The sequence below is a fragment of the Taudactylus pleione genome, unplaced genomic scaffold (genome assembly GCF_031769625.1).
Source record: "Taudactylus pleione unplaced genomic scaffold, aTauple2 ptg000040l, whole genome shotgun sequence".
Classification (NCBI taxonomy): domain Eukaryota; kingdom Metazoa; phylum Chordata; class Amphibia; order Anura; family Myobatrachidae; genus Taudactylus; species Taudactylus pleione.
The window spans coordinates 2,078,738-2,100,876 of NW_028284442.1; the positions used below are offsets into that span (position 1 = coordinate 2,078,738).

At 39.2% G+C, this 22,139-nt stretch overlaps 1 protein-coding gene across 1 annotated transcript in view; it reads right to left on the reverse strand.

The window, feature by feature from the left end:
• LOC148538314 (leukotriene A-4 hydrolase-like) overlaps nt 1-22,139 on the reverse strand; it is a 154,715-nt gene that overhangs the window by 88,884 nt on the left and 43,692 nt on the right. The window contains exons 7-8 of the mRNA XM_088453652.1: nt 16,867-16,939; nt 11,046-11,186 (exon numbers count right to left, since the gene is read on the reverse strand). Of these exons, the coding sequence (XP_088309778.1) occupies nt 11,046-11,186; nt 16,867-16,939 (214 nt within the window). The remainder of the gene's footprint in view (nt 1-11,045; nt 11,187-16,866; nt 16,940-22,139) is intronic.

Sequence of the window (22,139 nt, forward strand, 5' to 3'; positions counted from 1 at the left end):
GCTCTGAAAGCCCGTATTGTTGAACACGTGAGCAATATCAAGAAATGCAAAAACGGATCTTTCCTTAATGAAGAAAATGAGAAAACCCAGGCACTCTGTGAGTTAATTACCACACCCTGGTTCAGTAAAGCTGAATGGGATAGTCAGTTCCACTAGAAAAACAAGCAACAATACATATAAAAGCAGCTTGTGAATCAGGGGGTGGATACAATTGACAAATACAATAGACATTCTGATTTGTATAAAAAAAACAAGTTATTTATTTACTAAAAGATAAAATAAAGTTACAAGCAATCACTGACAATTAGTATTAAAAATATAGCACACAATGGACCAAAAAGCGGGCGCTCGCTCTGAATGAGGGCGGCCGCTTTTTTTTTCTTTTAACAGCCGGCCTCCTGGCCGCTTGTTAAGCTGTGGGTAACCACCCACAGTTTTTGCGAGTGGCCAGGTGATGGTCGCGACCATCAGGCTTGTGACGAGACCCTTGTGGTAGGGTCTTGTCTGCCGCAAGCCCCAGTGAGCTTCTGGCTCTAATAGAGCCAGAAGCTCACTACTGACATCACTGGTGATGTCAGTAAGACCATCCACAAATGGCAGGCGTTCCTTCAGGAACGCCTCCACTTTTCCAGCCACCCCGCCTACAAAACGGGGCGAGCTGTCGATCAACATTGACAGCCGCCCCGTTTGTAGCGAGCCCCGGAACGAGTGAATTTCTTACTTGCTACGGGTCTTGTGCACGCGCATTGCGCACGTCGCGCATGCGCAATGCACATCCATTGACGCGCTTGCGAGCGGGTCTGAATGAGACCCAATGTGTATAGTTTAGCACATTGAGATCTTACTCCTTTAACTATAGCATGATGACTGGCACAGCTAATTTCAGCAAAACACGCAGTCTAGTGAATTTACGGTGTCTAGTATTAGAATTTCAATTTAAACTTGCCACCGGAATATACAGAGCTCTGTAAGAATATTTTACTTGAAAATTAAAGGCTTCAGAAGCTTCACAATGTTATTAGATCCAGGGAGCTGACAATGGGAGTGTATAGCCAGGTACACGGGGATCTCCGTATAGCGACTTCTTCTGATGGCAACAGAATACACACAAATCCAAGCGGTAGTCTCCCTTGTTACTTTGGATCTTTTAGTTCCACAATGGTTGCGCTCAAGTAGCGGGCAGTGAGGATGGATATTTCCGGCAGCACGAAATTGACAGTGTGACGGCTCTACCCGTTCGGGGTGGAGCCTCGTACTTTCTTTTGTGGTTTAGCCCAATGATTGATGTCCACTTACTCAAGGTCTGTGTCCACATGGAGCAAAAAAAATAAAATTATTTTAGTTTAGGCTGTGTTTGTTAGAGCCAGTTGGTACAGCGGGTGTCCGGTCAAATAAGGAGTAGTGTAAAGAGAGTTCACCTACGCGTTTCAACGCCTTCCTGTCATCTTCGTCAAGGTGTAAGTTCTAACTGCCACAGTCTCTATATTTGTAGCTAAGCAAGCTCATTAGCATAATTGATCACAAGCACTTGTTTAAAAAAGGAACCTTGTCAATTGTATGTTTAATTAAAATACCACAGTGGATATGCTATCTATATATGAATTAAACCAGACATGTTTAACAGTCTATATATATGTATATTTCTTACCAGCATTATAATCATAGTGTTATATACATGGATGAAATATTTGATAAGATAGAAAATATGTGGACTAATATTATTGTTTTTATTTAAACCAGATTTAGATACCCATACTAATTATACAAATCTTTTGTATATCGAACACTGCTTTCATATGGAAACATATATATATATATATATATATATATATATTGCTATAGAATGGTATATATAGAGACGGTGTACATTTACAGACAATATATAAGGTATATATAGACATAATATATATTTACAGACAAAAGGAAGATGAACTGTTTATTTCCAGATGGCCTGAACGAACAAATTGAACTAAACTCTGTGTTCTAGTCCTTACTTATCTCCTTCACATCATACTGTCCCTCCTTATATACCTTTGCTTATAATGTATATCATACTAGTAATTGCCTGCTCTCAACTTTTTATATTGTATATCTTGTGTTCTTCTTTAGTATACTGTGACTAATTATTACTGAATCCAATTAAAAATATACTTTTCATAATGTTTTAGCTTCCTTTTGTCTGTAAATATATATTATCTCTATTTATACCTTATATATTGTCTGTAAATGTACACCGTCTCTATAAGGGGAGGAGATTTCAATTATACCCTACTCATAAAAGGAGACTGAATGGATCATCAAGTTAGGAACCTTGGTACCACAGGGCCTAAATGAATATAGCAGTTTCAGTTCATTTCTGCACTAGTTTGATATCCATATTTCCTTTTGCATACTTGTTTCCCTTTTTCAGTATATTTTATAAGATCTATTTTTTAATATTAATATTATTATTGCACTCTGTAGCACTATTCTTAGTTCCCACACACTTCTTCTTTGAATCTGATCACTCATCTCAACACCCATTACCAGAGAAGACATATATTTTTATTTTATTTTATCACAATCACTACAATTTGTATATGAAATTTTACTTTGGCTTAATTCCATAGTTTCACATTTATTATAAATGTTTAATTTTTTCTTTTTTACATCCCCCCCTTCTCTCTCTCTCTCTATACAGGTTGAGTCTCCCATATCCAAATATTCCGAAATACGGAATATTCCGAAATACAGAATTTTTTGAGCATGACTGAAATAGTAAAAACTTGGTTTTTGATGGTTCAATGTGCACAAACTTTGTTTAAAGCGCAACATTGTTAATAATATTGTATAAAATTGCCTTCAGGCTGTGTGTATAAGGTGTATATGTAACAAATACATTTCAGGTATGTACACAAATTTTGTTTGAGCCACAAAATTATTGAAATATTGTATAAAATGACCTGCAGGCTGTGTATAAGGTGTATATAAACATAAATGCATCCTGTGATTAGATTTGGAGCCCATTCCCAAGATATTTCATTATTTTATGCAAATATTCCAAAATACAGAATATTCCAATATCCAAAATGCCCCTGGTCCCAAGCATTTTGGATATGGGAGACTCAATCTGTATATAGATTTGTTTTTACACTATTGTTACTAATTATTGACTATCTTATTTTTCTAACATTTGCACCTACAACTTCACATGATCATACTTCACTTAAAAAAATATCTTTGATTCCACACCTCCATTATTCACTATCATTGTATTTTATTCACTTGATAATATATTTTTTCACATAAAATAATAACTCAAAAAATATTACTAACAAGTATTGATCTATTAAATTTTACGTCCTAAGGTAGATGATGAGGTTTGTAACTTATTTTGATAACGGTCAAAACAGCAGTTCTTGACCTATAATAAGTTTTGTACAGTACTTTTTTGATACATGGGATATTCAATATATTGTTTTTACTTTATACTGTTGTTGGACAAACAAGCAGTGATATCGTCTGCACTTAATACTGCCTTTTCTCATCATCACCAAGGATAATGTTTCCTTATCCACCACTAATTATATTGCAGTCATTTAATTTTCTATATATTACAAAGAAAGACTTTTTCCATCCTCATGATGACCTAAATGATAACATGTCCATCTCAAATTTGTTAGTATTTCCTAACAATATTGTTTTTGATTCAAAATACTTCCCTTTCTTGATGGAATCATACTTACCTGAATGTGAAATAATGCCAGTGCATACACCTCTGATGGGCTAAGCGTCAATTTCGCACTTGACAAATTATTCACCCGACTCCCCTATGTGACACTGATGACCTGATATGGTCCTTGCTTAAACCATACAACTTTTTGACCACGTCATAAATTAGGAATATGTATTCTTATTTGTTTCTTAATTAGTAGCACTTCAAGGATAGTTCCATTTATAAGATGTACTTTCATAGAGGTGACAATGGTAATCCATACTATGCGGTAAGCATACCATTGGGGATTATAAAGAACATATACAAGCAATATAGTAAATGTCTGTTAGTAATTCTATCTGCAGTTGGACTTTCAGTAACACAGACAATAGGTGAAGTTTCTGACCTGATCACTAAGAGGAAGGTATAGCTAGAATCGACTCTAGCAGTTCAGGAATGTGACTAGATGTTGCAGATCCTCCTTAATTATATACACATTTTACCATTATCTTTATTTCCTATGTCTGTAGAATCCACTACTTCTGTTCCCTAAAACAACAAGTCAGTTCGTAATAATGCAAATAGGCTTATTGCACTCTGTAGCACTAATCTTAGTCCCCACACACTTCTTCTGTGTAGAATGTAAAGGGAGAGGGTGTGAACTGGGAGTAATAATAGACATCCGTAGCTCCTAGTGCATCTGACTAGGAGCTACAGATGTCTATCATTACTCCCAGTTCACACCCTCTCCCTTTACATTGGTCAGAGAGTCAGTGATGCCATAACTAACACCCATTGGAGGAATTATATGCCACTCTACTACAGATGGCTTCTGATTGGCTCTTTCCCACTATAAAGTTCATGAGTACCAGGAAGCTGTACTTTGAGCTGATTCCTATGATCAAGCCATGCAGATGAAACGCGCATCGGACCCGAACTTAAGGGTATCCAACAGCTGCGCAATGTTGGGGCACCCCTACCCCCAGGTTGTATGAGGAGATAGGTCTGCTTTCCTAAGAGCGCTCATGCGATGGAGCGGTATTACACATTTGTTGATTTAAAATAATCCACAGACGAGTGATGTCCTTTGCTTGTGACTTAAAAAGGATTCAAAGTTTGATGTGATAAAAGATATTATATACCAATATTTATGCAGCTCTAATTATTGTACATGATTAAGTAAACGCTGGGTGCATTTTTTTATGACACTTAAATTAGTCTGTGAGCTGGATATCTGATTCCTGAGCAAAGGCAACAGTTGTTTACTCTGTGTGATTTAATAGTTATATCAATACTGATTTATATCCCTTTCACATCACAAAAGTAACCTGGTATATTGCCGGGTCGACCCGGGTCGAGGTGCAGTGTGAACGTGACAACAGAAAAATGCCTGGTCCGGCGATTTGGCATTTCAACCCTGCAGTCGACCAGAGTTGAACTCGGGAACAAGCCGGGTTGATGTGCAGTGTGAATGGGCTCAATCCGGGTTATTCAACCCTGGACTCAGCAAACAGCAATGATTGGATGTTCTTGCGACTCCTTTGATGATGTCAGCAGCCAGAACCATGGACACACGCGCAGCACACTGCAGACAACAAGACAGCATTTCTGCAGTTAAAGGCTTTAATACAGTAAAGCCATGTCCATTTGGAGTGATGAGGAGGTGAGGGGTTAAATAGAAATAAACCTTGGCGCTTAGGAGTTTGCAAGAATACCATCAATATCAGTGCGACTGTATGAGGGAGTCACCCTCATAAATAGAAAAATATATACTAAAAAAAGGGAAGGCAGTCGCAGGACAATGAGGTAATAGTTAATTAGTTCACTCAAAACAGTTATCCATAAAAGGATATACTCATTTACTATAAAACATCACATATATATTGACAATAGGACAAACAATTAATACATTTATATCATTACTAATGAAACATGTAAAATTAAAATAAATAAGATTCCTGGATATGGCTCAGTATATAGAAACATTCCTCCTTTTCCTCCACAGAATAAATGTATTAGCAGTGCTGTTGGCAAAGTCACTGAGCAAGTGGGTGGGCTAATTAGCCTGTATATGCAATAGATAAAGCAGATTGTTGCAAATAAAGTTGTTACCTGTGACTTCTGTCCTTGGTAAGAAGAAATGAAATGGTATTAGCAAGGGTCACGAGTAAATGGAAAGTGATCTGTTGTAAGTGCGCTCAAACCGACCAGCGGGGAGCGCCCAGTGACCGGGGCTGTCTTTTGAAGTCCTGGGATCACGGATGAGGCGGTAGATCGCTGATCTTAGAAACACTTACAGCTCCAGCTGTGAAGGTTGCTGGGGAAGAGAATCACACCCGGTAGCCACATCAAACAACCCGCCTGATGTCCCGTGTGCCGCCGGGCAGTGCAGTGATGGTAGCAGATCTGTTAATCCCAATTGAGGTGAGCAGCCAGGCTCAGGAGGTGAGGGGTTGCTGGCCATAAGGGGCGAGGTGGAAATAAGAAAAACAGATGACAGGCACAGTGAAAGACGCTGTTGTCTACAAAAATATAGCAAAGGTCCTGGAATCCAGTGGCTTCCGGAGGACTCAGCAGCAGGTGGTATATAAACTTAAGGCATTCAGGACATTTTTTATGAAAGTGCATGACCACAGTAAAAATAGAAGTCAATTTTTAATGACAACCATATGGTTTTACAGGGCAGACCCGGGTTCAGTGTTAACGGGGCCGGCCTGGGAATAACCCAGGTCGAAGGTTCAGTGTGAAAGGGGTCTGACCCGGGTCACAGCCAAATCCGACCTGGCTTCCAAATCCTGGGTCAGAGCCGGGTTTACGATGTGAAAGGGGTATAACTGACTACTATTTTGATCATATCGCACTGGCACTGTTTTGACACATTGCACTTTATCTGAGACAGACTTGTCCTATAATGATTTTGAGTTTGCTGCCATTAGTTTAATTGTTTACTTCTTATATGAATTTGTATGTCCTCACAACTGATTGTTCTCTGGAAACATACAGTATATAGCTAATGCTTAGCACGTTTTACTTTGTTTTCTTACATTTATCTGAAGCTCCATTATTACTGGTCTTCATTTATTTCATTGTGCAGTTGGTTATATTTTTCATTTATTATTTATGCCAACGAATTTATTTTTCTGAATTCATTGAAATTAATGTATTCAGGAGATATTGCCCAACTATAATAACTGAAAAGGAGGAGAAATTATATGTATGATAAACCAATGTTATAATGTGGTTCCCTTAATTAAATAAGGTTTATGTCTCCATCTGAACTCTTTTTCTTCTTCCTCTTTCCATTTCCTATGGTGCCATAACAGCTCACTAACTCTCTCATCAATTGTCCTATACCCTATAATCCACATTTTTGGATTGGGCATGACATTTGAAAGCAGAAGCGAACAGCTGCACAGGATCACTGATATTAGCTGTTGTTTCTAGGAGATACTGTATAACAGGGGTCTCTCACTCCCTATCTAATACCTATGGTAAGATAGGAAGCAGCAGAACCTCCTGTATAACAGATCTCCACATCCCTAATCTACATTCAATTGAAGCAGAATTGTACATTTATATGTATTCGGTTTACTTCTAATTTACGAGCTTGAGATTGACTATTGTCTTGTCCGGACATGGGAGTATTTTATTTTTCATTAGATGTACTGTATTTTGTGTGTTACTTTAAAAATTATCGTTTGTAATATTTTGCCGTTTTAAGGTATTGAGGAACCTATTTTCAATGGTCCTTTTACCTCAGAATCTTTGCACTTAATCACACCCTGCACTGATTTTTGTACTTATTAGTTGATTTTAATTGCATTGTAGTTGGTAATAAAGGATATATTTTAACTTTATTCTCATTGTGCTATTTGAGTGCTCTCATTATAGAGTCTTCAGTGGCCTTTAAGACCTCCTTTGTTTTCTCTCTAGTAGGTTTCCATCAGCTACTTTTACATTCTCTCTAACCTTTACCAGAGAAAGGTCTTTTAACTGTTCTGAGGTAAAAATATAATCTCTCTTCAATACAGTCAACTGGTTTAACAACATTTGCTCCTTCAGTAAGGGGGACATCATTCTGCGCTCCACTGCTGTTCTCATGGTTTTCTGATACCACAATCATGCTTGGAAAAGGGAACACTCCACTCAGGGAACATTCCCACTGCCACTGTATCAGTAACATTAAGAAACGGGTCTGGGTTATTTACTTCTGTAACCAATTGTGTTTCAGAAGTGGAAACAATCTCTATACATTATAGCATCAAACTTCATATAATAAACCAATCCTACAGTGACTACCGTGGGACCACACTGTGTTACTATGTTCAATTCAGCAGTTTCATAATGCCAAGTATACAGAGAAGACTGCCGAGAGGGAGGAGGGTTAGTTTATCACAGTATTGACAGATAGATATATACAGTTATACATTGATCAACCATAACATTAAAACCACCTAATAATGCGTAGGTCCCCCTCGTTTTGCCAAAACAGCTCTGACCTGTCGAGACATGGGCTCCAAAAGCATTCTGAAGGTGTTCTGTGGTACATTAGCAGCAGATCTTTTAAGTCTTGTAAGTTGCGAGGTGGGGCATCCTTGGCTTTGACTTGTTTTTCCAACACATCACACAGATGCTCAATCAAATTGAGATCTGGGGAATTTGGAGGCCACGTCAACACCTTGAACTCTTTGTCATGCTCCACAAACCTTACCTGAACACCTTTTGCAGTGTGGCAGGGCACATTATCCAGCTGAAATAGGCCACTGCAATCAGGGATTTACCGTTGCCATGAAGGGGTGTACTTGGGTCTGCAACAATGTTTAAGTAGGTGGTACGTGTCAAAGTAACATCGACATGAATGCCGGGACCCGAAATTTCCAAGCAGCACATTGCCCAGAGCATCATACTGCTTCCACCAGCTTGCCTTCATCCCATGGTGCAAGCTGGTGCCATCTCTTACCCAGGTAAACGACGCACATGCACCCAGCCATCCATATGATGTAAATGAAAACGTGATTCATCAGTCCAGGCCACCTTCTTCCATTGCTTTATGGTCCAGTTCTGGCGCTCAGGTTCTCATTGTAGGCGCTTTTGGAAGGTGGACAGGGGTCAGCATGGCCGGCACTCTGACAGGTCTGTGGCTATGCACTGCGTGTTCGGACACCTTTCTATCATATCCAACATTAACTTTTTCATCAATTTGTGCTACAGTATCTCTTGTTGGATAGAACCCCACGTACATCAATGAGCATTGGGCACCCATGATCCTTACTTGGACCACTTATGCTAGGTACTAACCATTGCATGGTGTAAAAAAGGAGTAGTATTTAAAAAATGGCGCTTTTATCGCCTGTGGGCTACTAATATTAAAATATATAGTCAAAACATGAATACTTAGCTTCAAAAGCAGTCAGTGAATTTTCATTGGGGTTCCCAGATGACGGAGTGTGAACAGTTCTGGTTCAACCTGAACTGTTGGGGAGCCTTGTGGACCGCGTTTGGGGACAAGGACAGGTTGGTGTTCAAGTTTCAACATGTACAATGATGTTCGGAGATGCGTCAACATCATCCACATCACACTTCGTCATCTGGGAACCACAATGAAAATTCACTGACTAGTTTTTAAGCGAAGTATTCATGTTTTGACTATATATTTTACTATTAGTAGTCCACACATGATAAAAGTGCCATTTTTTTAATACTACTCCTTTTTTACACTACGTTTACCAAATTCAAGATCTGTATTGGGACAGATCCTAAGTATTAAAAAAGGCTGCATTTATCTTTCTGGAGCGCCTTTTTATCCTCACCAATTTTTTAGTCCGTACTAACCATTGCATACCAGGAATACCCCACAAGACCTGCTTTGACCCAGTCGACTAGCCATCACAATTTGGCCCTTGTCAAAGTTGCTCAGATCCTTACACTTGCCCCGTTTTCCTGCTTCCAACACATCAAATTCAAGAATGGAATGTTCACTTGCTGCCTTATATATCCCACTCCATGACATATGCCATTGAAAAATATAATCTATGTTATAATGTTATGGCTGATCGGTATATCTAATTCTCTTTCTCATATTATATTGTACATTAAGGTGAAACTTTTTTTTTAAACACAAAATCTTAAAAACACAGAAAATTATACATAAAAATTTTCCAAGTGTGAATCTTCTTCAAATATATTTTATATATCATAACCAGACCAGTTACTTGTATTATACTTGAATACAGCCTTATACTTACTGTGTGATGCTCATTAGCAGTAGCATTTATATTGCAGAAGTATGTGAGAATGTACGTATGCTGTTTTTCATTACAAATTACAAGATAACAGCAGCCGTGGATATGGAAGAGATGCATGTTCTCTAACAATGCCATATTTTCAAGTACACACTATGTATTGGTGGTTTAATTGTATATTTTGGTAATTCACTTTTAGATAGAGAAAAACAATCTTAAAAAGTAGGTATAATTAATTCCAGCAGTAACACATAGAAATGGAAAATGAGAGCGAGTGAACTTGGAAGGCAGAACATAGTCAAACTATTAATTTTTTCCAACCATGCTTCATGGGCAGGATGTACTTTCCATGGATCTATTCATGCTGGGTATATCATACTGCCAGACATGTCAGTTTTCCCATATATGCCTTGGGTCCTTGTACGGCTTATCTCCTACAGTGAAAACTTCGTAGTGCACTCAGCATGGTTGCCTCACCTAGTACACTCGTGGATGGGATGAAAAATACGTGGACCTGACTATTATGGTGTGACCCTACTCCTAGCGTTAGGCCCAAATTGGCTGCCTCACCTGGTACACTCGGGGATGGGATGAAAAATACATGGACCTGACCATTATGGTGGGACCCTACTCCTAGCGTTAGGCCCAAAATGGTTGCCTCATCTGGTACCTTTTGTTGGTGGAATATATAACCCGTATTTCCCAAAATGTCTGCACCAACCCTGCGATATGCTTATTGAGCTCTCTAGGATTTGGTTGTTTTCAATTATCTCAGTGTGGTTTTCTATTTTCTGAATGTACCATGTTTTCTGATGTCTGTAAAGCGACTTTGAGTCTTGCGGGAGAAGTGCGCTATATAAATAAATTATTATTATTATTGCTTCTTAAATCAATGCCTGTGTTTATGCCTCCTGTGGGTGTTATAGGGCTCAGTTATGCAGATCTTCAAGGTTTGCTGTGTTTTCTTGAAAGAAAAAAATGACGCAATAAAAGTGGGCACATTGCTTATAACGCAATAGCACACGAAAACGGTCCATTATGTTTATATATTGCAGACATTTCATGAAGGCATAATATTAACAGCAGATGGTCACAGTAAAATAGCTTACCAAAATAGTTGGAGTTACAAAGGTTAGGCAGGGGTTCTCCATTCCCCCACATGGGAATGATGGAGGTAAAATAACTAGATCATATTTCTCCCAGACATAAGGGCCAACCAGATCTTCTGCACATTTCAGCATTTTCTCAGTCTGTAGTTAAAAAAGGTTAAGAAATTCATGAATACTGAATCAAGACAGACTTCGGGAACACATAGGTGGTATATCTGTAACTAGCAGCTGTAGCTGTGTGAAGCTCTGCTACTTCCACTTCAGTTTCTACTGATTGCTTTTTAGAGTGTCTAGAAGAAACTTGGTATACTCCCACTATTGTTTTTTTTAAACTATTATATTGGATGAATAAACCATTTAATTCTAATAACATATAAAACAAGAGCTCTGATGAGGAATTTTCCTAATTACGTCTATCTCTGACTCACTTGTTGGAGGCATGGCATTTGTACATTTTTGTGCCTTGTCATTGGGAGTACTGACTGGTTTTGCGTCTGTCATTGTATACTTACTAAGTATTGTCTCTATATATCCCTGTTGATCAATTGTGAGAGTTTCTGTGTTCAAGTTTTGTAAGATCCTTAAGCCTGGTGATGTGCAGGCCCTAGGCCTTTAAACTGTAATTTTTATTGCAATAAAGCATCGCTTTATTGTCTTGTGGTATAGAAATTGATCAGTATCTGAATGTACGAGATCCATCTTTAATAGTACAGCATCTAGCTTAATGTGACAACAATGATCACTTTGTTTCAGACCATACAATGCCATTTTTCAATAAAAAGACTTTTCCTTCATATAACATGCCCTCATTGTAATGCTCAGGAGGTTCCATGTAAATTTCTTCATCTAACCCTCCATTTAAGAAAGCTGATTCAAAGTCTACTTGGTAGAGCAATAAATCATGCATGGCAGTACCTTACAACAGATGAGAAGAAGATTTCCCTGTAGTCAATCCCGCACTTTTGTGTATATCCTTTAGCAACAAGACAGGCTGTGTAACAGGCAATAGTTCCATCTGCATTTAGTTTTTTACAGCATGCATGTATTGTTACCATCTACTGATGCCATTTCTTTATCTATTGTTGAATCCCATTTCTCCGAGTTGTTACTTGACTTTGCTTCTTGGATATTTTGCAGTTTACAGAAAACGATATTTGCGAACTCCTCATAATATCTCCTAGGTGGTTTTGCTTGCTTTTCACAAAACTCCTGCTTGGTGATTGGATATACACTTTGGCAGTCTAACTCAGACATGCTTTCAGCTATTGGCATATCCAGCGTAATACACTTGTGTTGCAGTTCTTGTTCGAGCTTTACATTAGGTGGCTCTGTTTCATTGGATTTTAATAGCGGTTTGTAATTGTTTTTTTTTTTTTAAGCTGAAGGTGTATGCTTCAATCACTCAATGCAGTGTGAAAAAACTTCCTTTTGGAGAGGGTCCAAAGACCCAAGCCACCAGCACAAAAGGGCCTTGTTTCTCCCAATCCCCTCAAAGCAAAAAAAAAAACATTGAGGGGAATGAGAAATCTTCAGGACCTCCTTGCCAAAGCTAGGGATTCACCTTGACATTACCTTGTGCTCAATGCCATATTTCTCCAAGAAGACGGTTATTTTTTTTTAAAAAAATTTTCATAATCCTCGCCATTGTTCAATCTCAGGATCTTACGTTTCTGACCAGTTTGAGTCTCCACCAAAATCTTGTAGTCTGCAATTCTTTATTACTTCACTTTTAGCTTTAATGAAGTAAACTCATAATTTTTGTGAAGTCATCAATGAATGACAGTAAATAGTCGCATTCACTTTATTTTTCACATCCATCGAACCATACACATCTGCATACACCAATGCTAGTGGTACAGGTTTGCTTTCCTATTATACAGCTCTCACATGCCAGCCTCTCTGGTTTATTTACAACTATTCCCATCACCATCCCTTCAAGAAGCATCTGGACAGTCTCATACTCTAGGTAGCCTAATCGCCTATGCCAAAAGATCCATAGATTGTCTAAAATCAGACTCCGCCACCCTATAACACTCCTCTGTATTTAGGACGTACATCTGCTGACACTGGAATGCTGTTGCTATCACAGCCACTTTTATTATTCACATCACCCTTGCCCTCTGTGAACTTGACCTTAAATCCTTTTTCTTCTAGGACACTTAGGACAATAAAGTTGATTCCCAAATAACACATCTTGGATGTCTGACTATGGTTTCACCTTTGATTCTCAGGCATACTATGACTGTCCCAACTTTTGTGGCTTTAAGGACTTTGTTTCCGATCCCTCTGACTGTTATAGGGTCACGTGCTCAATGATGTAAACTACTCTTTATTGCTGCTGGAATGCCTTGTGGTTCCTGATACCATGCACCAGCAATCCTTCCTGCTACTGTCTGACTTAAAACTGATTTGTTACTTTATCACGCTTCTTCTGTGTGCCACTTGAATCTCTCAGTCTATACTCATAGGCTTTGTGACATATGAAACACTTGTACTTAGGCCTTTTGGGCTTAGTATACTGTGAGTAAAGCATAACTCCCAGCATTTGACTCAACCAGTATGCGCTCTTGGAACTGCAACAACTTAGCCCTCACAATCCCTGTTGATAGCTTAATCGCACAAGATTCTAAAGCCACTACTAAAAACTCAAACTGAGGTGTCACATTCTGTAGCATTGCCATTGCAAGCACCTTGTCATCCACCTGGACTAAAACAGATGCCAATTGCTGAGATATTAACATCTTGTCAATGCCTTAGGCTTACTCAGATGTCCAATGCCGCGACCGGTGGTTGCGAGGGTGATCAGTGCGGTGTCTTCATTTGTGATTATCCACAACCTCTCTCACTTTAGCTATATTTCCATAGCAAATCTCCAATTTTCTTAATTTTATGTAGCTCATGCTGGCTACTGCACTGTGCATTTTCTATGCTGATCCATTACTTGTATGCATATTTTCACATTCTGGGATCCTGGGCCCATAACATATTAGTAAAATCTATTGGTGGAACCTGTATGGTTTGCAATAGGTGCCAATTTCATGTGAAATGGTCAATCCACACAGATGTTCTTAACCAGGATGCTCAGTTTATTAAGTACAGCGGTATACACAGTATTAACAGCAGTGATACAATGGTATACAGATGGGTCCACACACATCTTACTTCATTGCGCATTAAGCAAGACATCTAGTTGCGCCATGCTGTGGCGTGACTCTATAGCGCCAAGCGTCTTTTGACATTTTATCTTTACATGCATCTTATTTGCAAAGCAGCTTCTGCCGATTAAAATGATATGCGGAATGCCTATATTCTGTGTTCAACTGCAGGTGTATCTGCATGCCAAATGCTACGTTAGTGTCACAGCTGCTGACACTGTAACATAGCATTTTGAATGCAGATACACCCGCAGTTGCGCACAGAATATAGGCATGCACAGTGTTCCCGCTAGGATATTTTAGCAGCACCCTGCACGATTTCAAAAGGGCATACTGCACGTACCCGTATAGTGGCACCCTGTTAAAACAACCTGCCGGGTGCCGTTCCTACCCGTGGAGGGGAAAAATTGTGGTGCAGTACTCTCTGCTGGTGAATAGAGGCTGTGCGCATGCCCATAAGTGCTGGGCACTCCCCCCAAGAGTGAGGAACAGTGGACGTGTCCCTTTTTCAGATGCATGCGAGAGAGTACCCTTTCTACGGTTCGGCACCCTGCCCTGAGACGGACCTAGAATGAACACTACATACTCCATATTATTTTAATCAGCTTGTGCATCCTATTCGCAACACTTTGTGAATAAGATGCATTTGAAGGTAAAAAGTCGCACGAAAAGACGTTCAGCGCTACAGCGATGCACGGTGCTCATGCGTTATTTTTAACACGACTTGTAGCGCACAGAAATAAGCTGTGGACAAATCTGTACACTGCGGTCACTTGAGGAGCTAAGTACTGCATGTTCATGCAGTACTGTGGCACTCTAACAGTGGCGTGCGCCAGATTGGTCATGTGCAGAGATGTCAACACACTGAGGTCACTGCTCAGAGAGAAGGAACCAGCGCAGGAGCGCACTCCCTTAGTATGGGGGGGGGGGGGGAAGCAGTCACATATCTGTTGCGGCTACCTCACCTTTGTTTGACCAGTAAACAAAAAAAAGTAAAGTAAAAGCAGCACTGATAACACAAGGGGCTAATACCCTTTAGCAAGAAAGCAGTCAGTGTGGTATTCTTATGCTATAGTACAAACAAGCTCTGGGCTGGTCAGCATAGGGCTTGTTTGTACTATATAGTGTTTCTTGTGCAACAGGCATAAATTACTAAATATTACTTAAAATGCCTGGCAGGGCCATTTCTAGGGGCGGGCGAGCCGTGCAACCACAAGGGGCGCCCAACCCCTGCGATTGCAATGCTCACAACCCCACACTAGACCCGGAGAGAGAGGGGGGCCACCGTGAAATAAAGGTTTTTGGGGGTTTTTTTAGACCGGGCGCGGCGCATGACATAATGGCGTCACACCATACACTGACGCTGAAAGGGAGGAACCGTGCCATCAAGAAGAAGGAAAGTGAGAGACTAGGCTGGCTCTGGTGAGACAGAAAGGGGGCTGGGCTGGAGACAGAAGGGCGGTAGGCTGTCAGGGGACACAGCGGCGGGGCTGGCTGGCGACAAAGATGTGGGGGCTGTCTGGGGACACAGAAGGGTCAATTTTTTGGTTTTCTATGGGGGAGCATAGGTATTTCCTCTGTGGGGAGCAATGTTATTTCCTCTGTGGGGAGCGATGTTATTTCTTCTGTGGGGAGCAATGTGTTTTTATTCCTGTGGGGGACGGGGTGACGGGACTGATTGTGTGCCTTGGAAATTTTAACAGGAAAACAGCAGTTTCTTTTGCTGTCCCTAATCCAATGGTTATGTAATTTATTCATAAAAGTAGTCTTTTCATTTGAGTCCACGCCCATTATTGTGAGACCACGCCCTTTCCGGGGGCACGTGCAAACGTACTATCTTATGCTTGTTTGAGGGGGGGCACATTTTGACTGGAAGCCCCAGCCCCTAGAAACAACCCTGATGCTTGGGCTCTGCATATTACCAAATGGATTTTTTTTGTGGATGCAATTTGTTTTGACCCGCAGTGTACTCAAACATTATCTATAACTTCAGAGTTATATATTAACTCACCTTCATATATGGTGTATTCCAATGTCTTATCCCATTTTTTGGGGCTAGCGGCCTATACAGCCTACAAACAACCTGACACTACTCTTCTACTCTATTCTAGTGCTGTGCTGTTGATCCACTGAAGGGCCTGTTGATACTCTTTCAGTCTAGTAACTGATCCTTTATTAAATTATATCAGCTTTTTAAGTATAAATAGAAAGCACAATCACAAGTCATTCTCAGTGCCTGAGGCAACTCTCCAGCCCATGTAGTCGTGCTCCTATTTTTTTAAACCCAGATTGTCACTTTTATAATGTTTTAGCCAATTCCGAGACATTGGCACTCTAAGCTCTAGTTGGCACATTAAGCATTGTAAGTGATAAACTAGGCTATTGAGGAAAATAGGAGGGAGCAGTGAAAGCTTACAGGTGTGTGGCCAGCAAGCACATCATTGCTACAGGCCACAAGTTGATGGCATTTGATTGATGTGTTGCAGGTTAATGAGGTGTCATGGGCAATTAAATTGACCTAATCTCATTTCCCTCTTCACCACAGCTTCAGTCTACAGTCAGGACTAGAGCTATTGAAATCAGTGTTCAGTTAAATAGCCACAAAGTTTGGAGATAGGTGGAGATAAGTGGATAGTGATAACGAAGGTTAAGAATGTTGGACCAACCTCTGCAAACTCATAGGCTGAAGCCTCCAAAAGCTCTCTCTCTGTCCACACGGTTGTCCTAGGACCAATCTTCCTGTGAAAATCATGCATATATGACACGGACTGTAAATGGTTAAACCATAAAAACAAGTAAATCATGGAATCCATTTAAATATAACATAGGTGGATGCAAAAAGTTTATTTTGGACTGTACAGGCAGACACCCTGCCATGTATACAGCTGCACGGAGCGCCTTCTAGAAGCTCTGTGCACTGATGCGCTTCTGGGTGCTGGCTGGCCCGTCCCCTATGCACAACGTCATGCAAAGGTGGCGGGGTGGCAAAGGGCGGCTTAAAGCCCTGTTACGGCACTGAACAGAACATATTTGCGGGTATATGCTCGGCCTCAGTTAGATACATCTTAAGCTGTGCCCCACTCTGTATCAGTAGCATATGCACCATATTTATGTCAGGCATGCATTGGAAACAAAAGATGCTTATGAATCACAATTAATGATGAAGCTGCTGTAGGACAAAGATAAAAAAAAAAACAATAAAATTAACAGTTTTGTGGGAGATGACAAAGTACTTCGATCATAAGTAGAAGCAATGCCACAGGAAAACAGGTTATAAGTAGAACAAAAATTTTCAACTGGTTAAATTGCAAAAGACATATTCACTATTCGGATTGATTGAAATTAATATTTTTATAATACAGCAGGTATAATCTTCCTACTCATGTATGAAGTAGCAAAACAGTCATTCTAAAATATACCCATAAAATCATATAATATAAGCATGCGCAGTTAGAACAGCACTATCGGCTTCAGAGGAGAACGTGTGATAAGCCAATGAGAAGTGGCTAGCTAGTGTCATTATCCTCCTCATAAGTGTGTATCTGCAATAGCCCTCAGGCACCCGCAAGTCATACAGCTACTGGGTGTATCTGTGCAGGTCTGTCTCAGTTTGCAATTCCGCAAACACACCCTTACTATACTTTGATTGGAATTTACAGCCTCTTCCCTCCCACCATTCCAACACTCCAACCAAATCTACATACAGACATAAGCTTACGCTTTCTTGTGGACATGCGCTGTACAAATGTACATATTTTAAGTTACACAAAATGTACCTATGCCCAACTCAGCATAAGACCCTTAGAGACTGATTCAGTTGCAGCAAAAAAAATATCCTCTCAATGGCGCACAATACATATATTGATAGGGATAATAGGAGATAACTCCTTCCCAATATGTTCTGTAGAGATAAGAGAGATGTTGATATTTGTGATGAGGACTTAACATCAGTCTTACAGAAACTAGAAAACGCAGTTTTAAAAGAAAACCAGTTATGGTGGGAAATAATAACTATGGAGAGGTATGAAGCTGATCATTTGATCCCTAAAGGTTTAAACATTTCCAAAGACCCTTCTTTCAATACTAGTAATGAAAACATTAGGAAAGAATGGGATCTAATCTTAGACCAATGTTCGTTTAGATTAATTGAACTCATTCTAAAGGAATGGAGACAGAATTTACAATTGGTAGAAGAGATTAATAGTTTAAATTCCCTTGTAGAGCCATTTAAAGATCTAGAAGACTTCAAAGAGGCTAAAATTGAGATAGTAAGAACGCTTAATAAAGAGACTAAGGAATTAAAAGAAAGGAAACAAAATAAATATTTTAGGGACATAGGGATAAAGGATCTAGGAAGGACAGAATCTATTAGTCATAAAAGCATAGTTAAGAAACCCTATAGATTGAATATAGGGAAAAATGACAGAAAAAATGAAATTGATAGGAATAGAGATACTGAAAGAACATGGACAAAAAGTAGGAAGAAATCATAATAATATTGAGAGACCAATGTATAAATGGGAATATGATTATCAATATCCTAGATATAGGAATTCTACACAAGGTAATTATTGTAGGAATGGAAGTAACTATTGGAAAAGAGATAATTATAAAGATGATTTTGAAATGCCAATAAGCAGAAGTCGTTTTAAAGGGAAGAAGAAGTAAGTCAGTCGCCTTTTTTAAACTGGGGACACAAGATCAAACAGAGGTCCTAAAAGATAAGAATAAAGTGAAAAGAACCCGAAAAAGAAAAAGGGGTAAACGGAGTGGGATGAAGCCCCGGAGAAAATCTAAAAAAATGATGGTTGATGATAATACCAGTAATAATTGATCCATTTGAATTTTTTATTGACTTAAACAAATATGTTTGGAAGCTTACAGTTAAATAATATTTTATGAGTAAAGAGGATGATAAGGTTAAAGAAGAGATGGAAGAACCCTCCTGCTCTAGTTTTAGACCCAAATCAACCTTCTATCCTGTATATAAAGAGGAAGCTTTATTGAATGTTTTAGCAAAATGGTCAATAGTGACGTTGAAGAAATTTTAAAGAAGAAATAATTTGGAAAATGCAATCTTACTAAGAAAGAATGTCTAGCCCTTAAGTCCTTGAGGGAGGAAGATGATTTGATCATCAAGCCTGCAGACAAGGGTGGAGGTGTGGTCCTTATGGATAAAACTAAGTATATGGCAGAAATATTAAACAGCTGGAAAGTGGTGAAACTTATAAAAAAAAATTTAAGAATGACCCCACTTTACGGATTATAAAATCTTTATATGAATTAACGGAAGATGCATTCCAAAAGGGGGTTTTAAGTAAGTCTGAATATGAATATACTAATACCAAACATCCCTCCATTCCGACTATGTACTGACAAAAATCCATAAGGACCCTATCCACCCTCCAGGAAGACCTATAATAGCATGTGTCAACAGTATTACCTCAAACGTGGCTGTGGTTATTGATTTTTTATTTACAGCCCCTAGTGAGACAAACAAAAGCTTTTTTAAAGGATATTGGAGATGTAATTAAGATTTTAAATAATATGGAATAGAAAGAGGACTTAATTTTGGTCAGTGGGGACGTATCCACTTTATATACTATAATAAATACAGAAAAAGGGGATAGAAGCAGTAACTTATTTCCTCGAAAAATCTGACTTATGTAATGAACTTAAAGAATTTATTTTAAATAGTATTAAATTTATTTTAACAAATAATTATTTGTATTTTGATGGATCTTATTTTATGCAAAATGTGGGAACAGCTATGGGCACTAGGTTTGCCCCCAGCTATGCCGATTTGTATATGGTGTATTGGGAGGATACCAAGATATGGCATGAAGATCAGCTGGGGACAAACCTGGTGCTCTGGAAACGTTTTATAGATGATGTGCTCTTCATCTGGAGAAGTTCAGTGGAAGAACTCCAGTGTTTCTGTAATTCCCTGAACATAAATAATTTTAATATCAAATTCACTTTTTACATAAATAAACAAGAGGTTGCCTTTTTAGACCTTTCCCTATATATTAAAAATGGTGACCTACATATGAAATCGTATAGGAAAAGTACTGACTCAAATAGCTACATTGAGATCAATAGCCTACACCATAAAAATTGGTTAGATAGGGTTCCATACGGACAATTCCTACGAGTGAAGAGAAATTGTACAGAGGAAGAGGTCTGTAATGAACAACTGATCAAGATGGATAATCAATTTTTAGATAAGGGTTAAGAGAGTGGAAATACCACTAAAGCTCAAGAGAGGGTAAAAGGTTTAGAGAGGAAAGTTTTACTTGAGGGGAAAGGGGAAAAAGTTACCAAAAACCATCAATGGTCTTTTATTTGTAATTTTAACTTCCAACACAAGGAAATCGAGACATTTAAAAAACATTGGAAACTACTTAAAAAGGATCCAATAATTGGAAAGTGCATACCGGAGAAACCTTTCTTTATCTATAGAAGGGCACCAAATTTGAAGGATAAATTGGTACGTAGTGCTATTGCGGAAAAGGGAAGAACAAGCAGTAGAAGCCATGGGTTTCATAGGTGTGGACTATGGCCCTCATTCAGAGCCACTCGCTAGCGGCAGTACGCTCGTTCCGAGCGATGTTCGCACATCTGTGCATGCGTACGGTTTTTAGTACGCATGCGCGAACCAGTCAGTGCGGCCGAAAATCGTTGGTACGCAATATAGCGAGGGCCTGCTATTTTGAGTGACAGAATGAGGCGTATGTGGGTGGTAACAGGGGAAGGTGCTTGAAAACGGGGAGTGGAGATCCGAACGCAGGCATGCTTAAAGGTCAAAACGGGCATTTTAAGGGAGTGCATAATTAACAAAGCAGCGTCATTGACCACGTCACTTGGTTTTTTTTAACTCAGAACTGCTCGCAAAATAGCGGTTGAAAACACCAACCACAAGAATAGCGAGCAGTTCATACGCTGTACGATGTACTCGATTAATCTAATAAATAGCGGACATGACGTATGGTGCGTGCGGCCAGGGGGCGTTTTTATCAAATAAACGAGCGTATGTTTTGCTCGCTCATTCAGACTTAGAGGTGGGAACAGACTGCAATTTGCGAACGGATCATTTGAATAGCCACCCCTTGTTTTTGAACGAACGACCGCAAATAGCGAACGGCTCTGAATCAGGCCCTATGTACAATGTGTAGGACTGAAGGATCAAAGATCGATCAAAGACTTTCAGATTGATGGAGTAGATTATAAAATAAAGGACTTCATCACTTTTAATTTTAAAAACATGATATATGCTCTTAAATGCCAATGTGATTTCATTTACATAGTTAAAACTAGTAGAAATTTAAAAGTACATTTGGCTGAACACACTTATAATATTAAAAAGGGCTTAGAAACCCACACTGTCTCGATGCAACCTAAACAAATGCACAAGTCTAATCCTTATTGTAGTAAAGCTTTTTGGGGGATTCAGGCGATCCATTGAACATGGAATAATAGGGACCTTGAAGTGAGACTTTCCAAGGCAGAAATGAAATGGGCCCATAAATTAAACACTTTAACCTCAAATGGCTTGAATGGAGAGTTTGAGATAAAGTGGTTTTTATAAATATTTTATCTGCATTTTAATGTACATTTTATGAATTTTATGTATTTATATAATACTGCTTATTGGTATTTTCTATTATTTTTTCTATGCCCCGTTTATGGAGAGATATGAACTATGGAAACAGTTTTTCACAAGGACAAAATGATTCCTCCATCATTTGAAATCTATTGGAGGACAAGGAACTGGAGTATTATGTCCTCTGTTCCCTTTGGTTCTCTATGATGCATGCTATTTGATACGCAAGCGATAACATCCGGTTTCGACCGGGCACTTCTGGTTCAGGCAGAAATGGAATGCAGCGCCAACTTTCGGTTTTGTATCTTTGTGATGTAATTTCCGGTAATGAGGGGC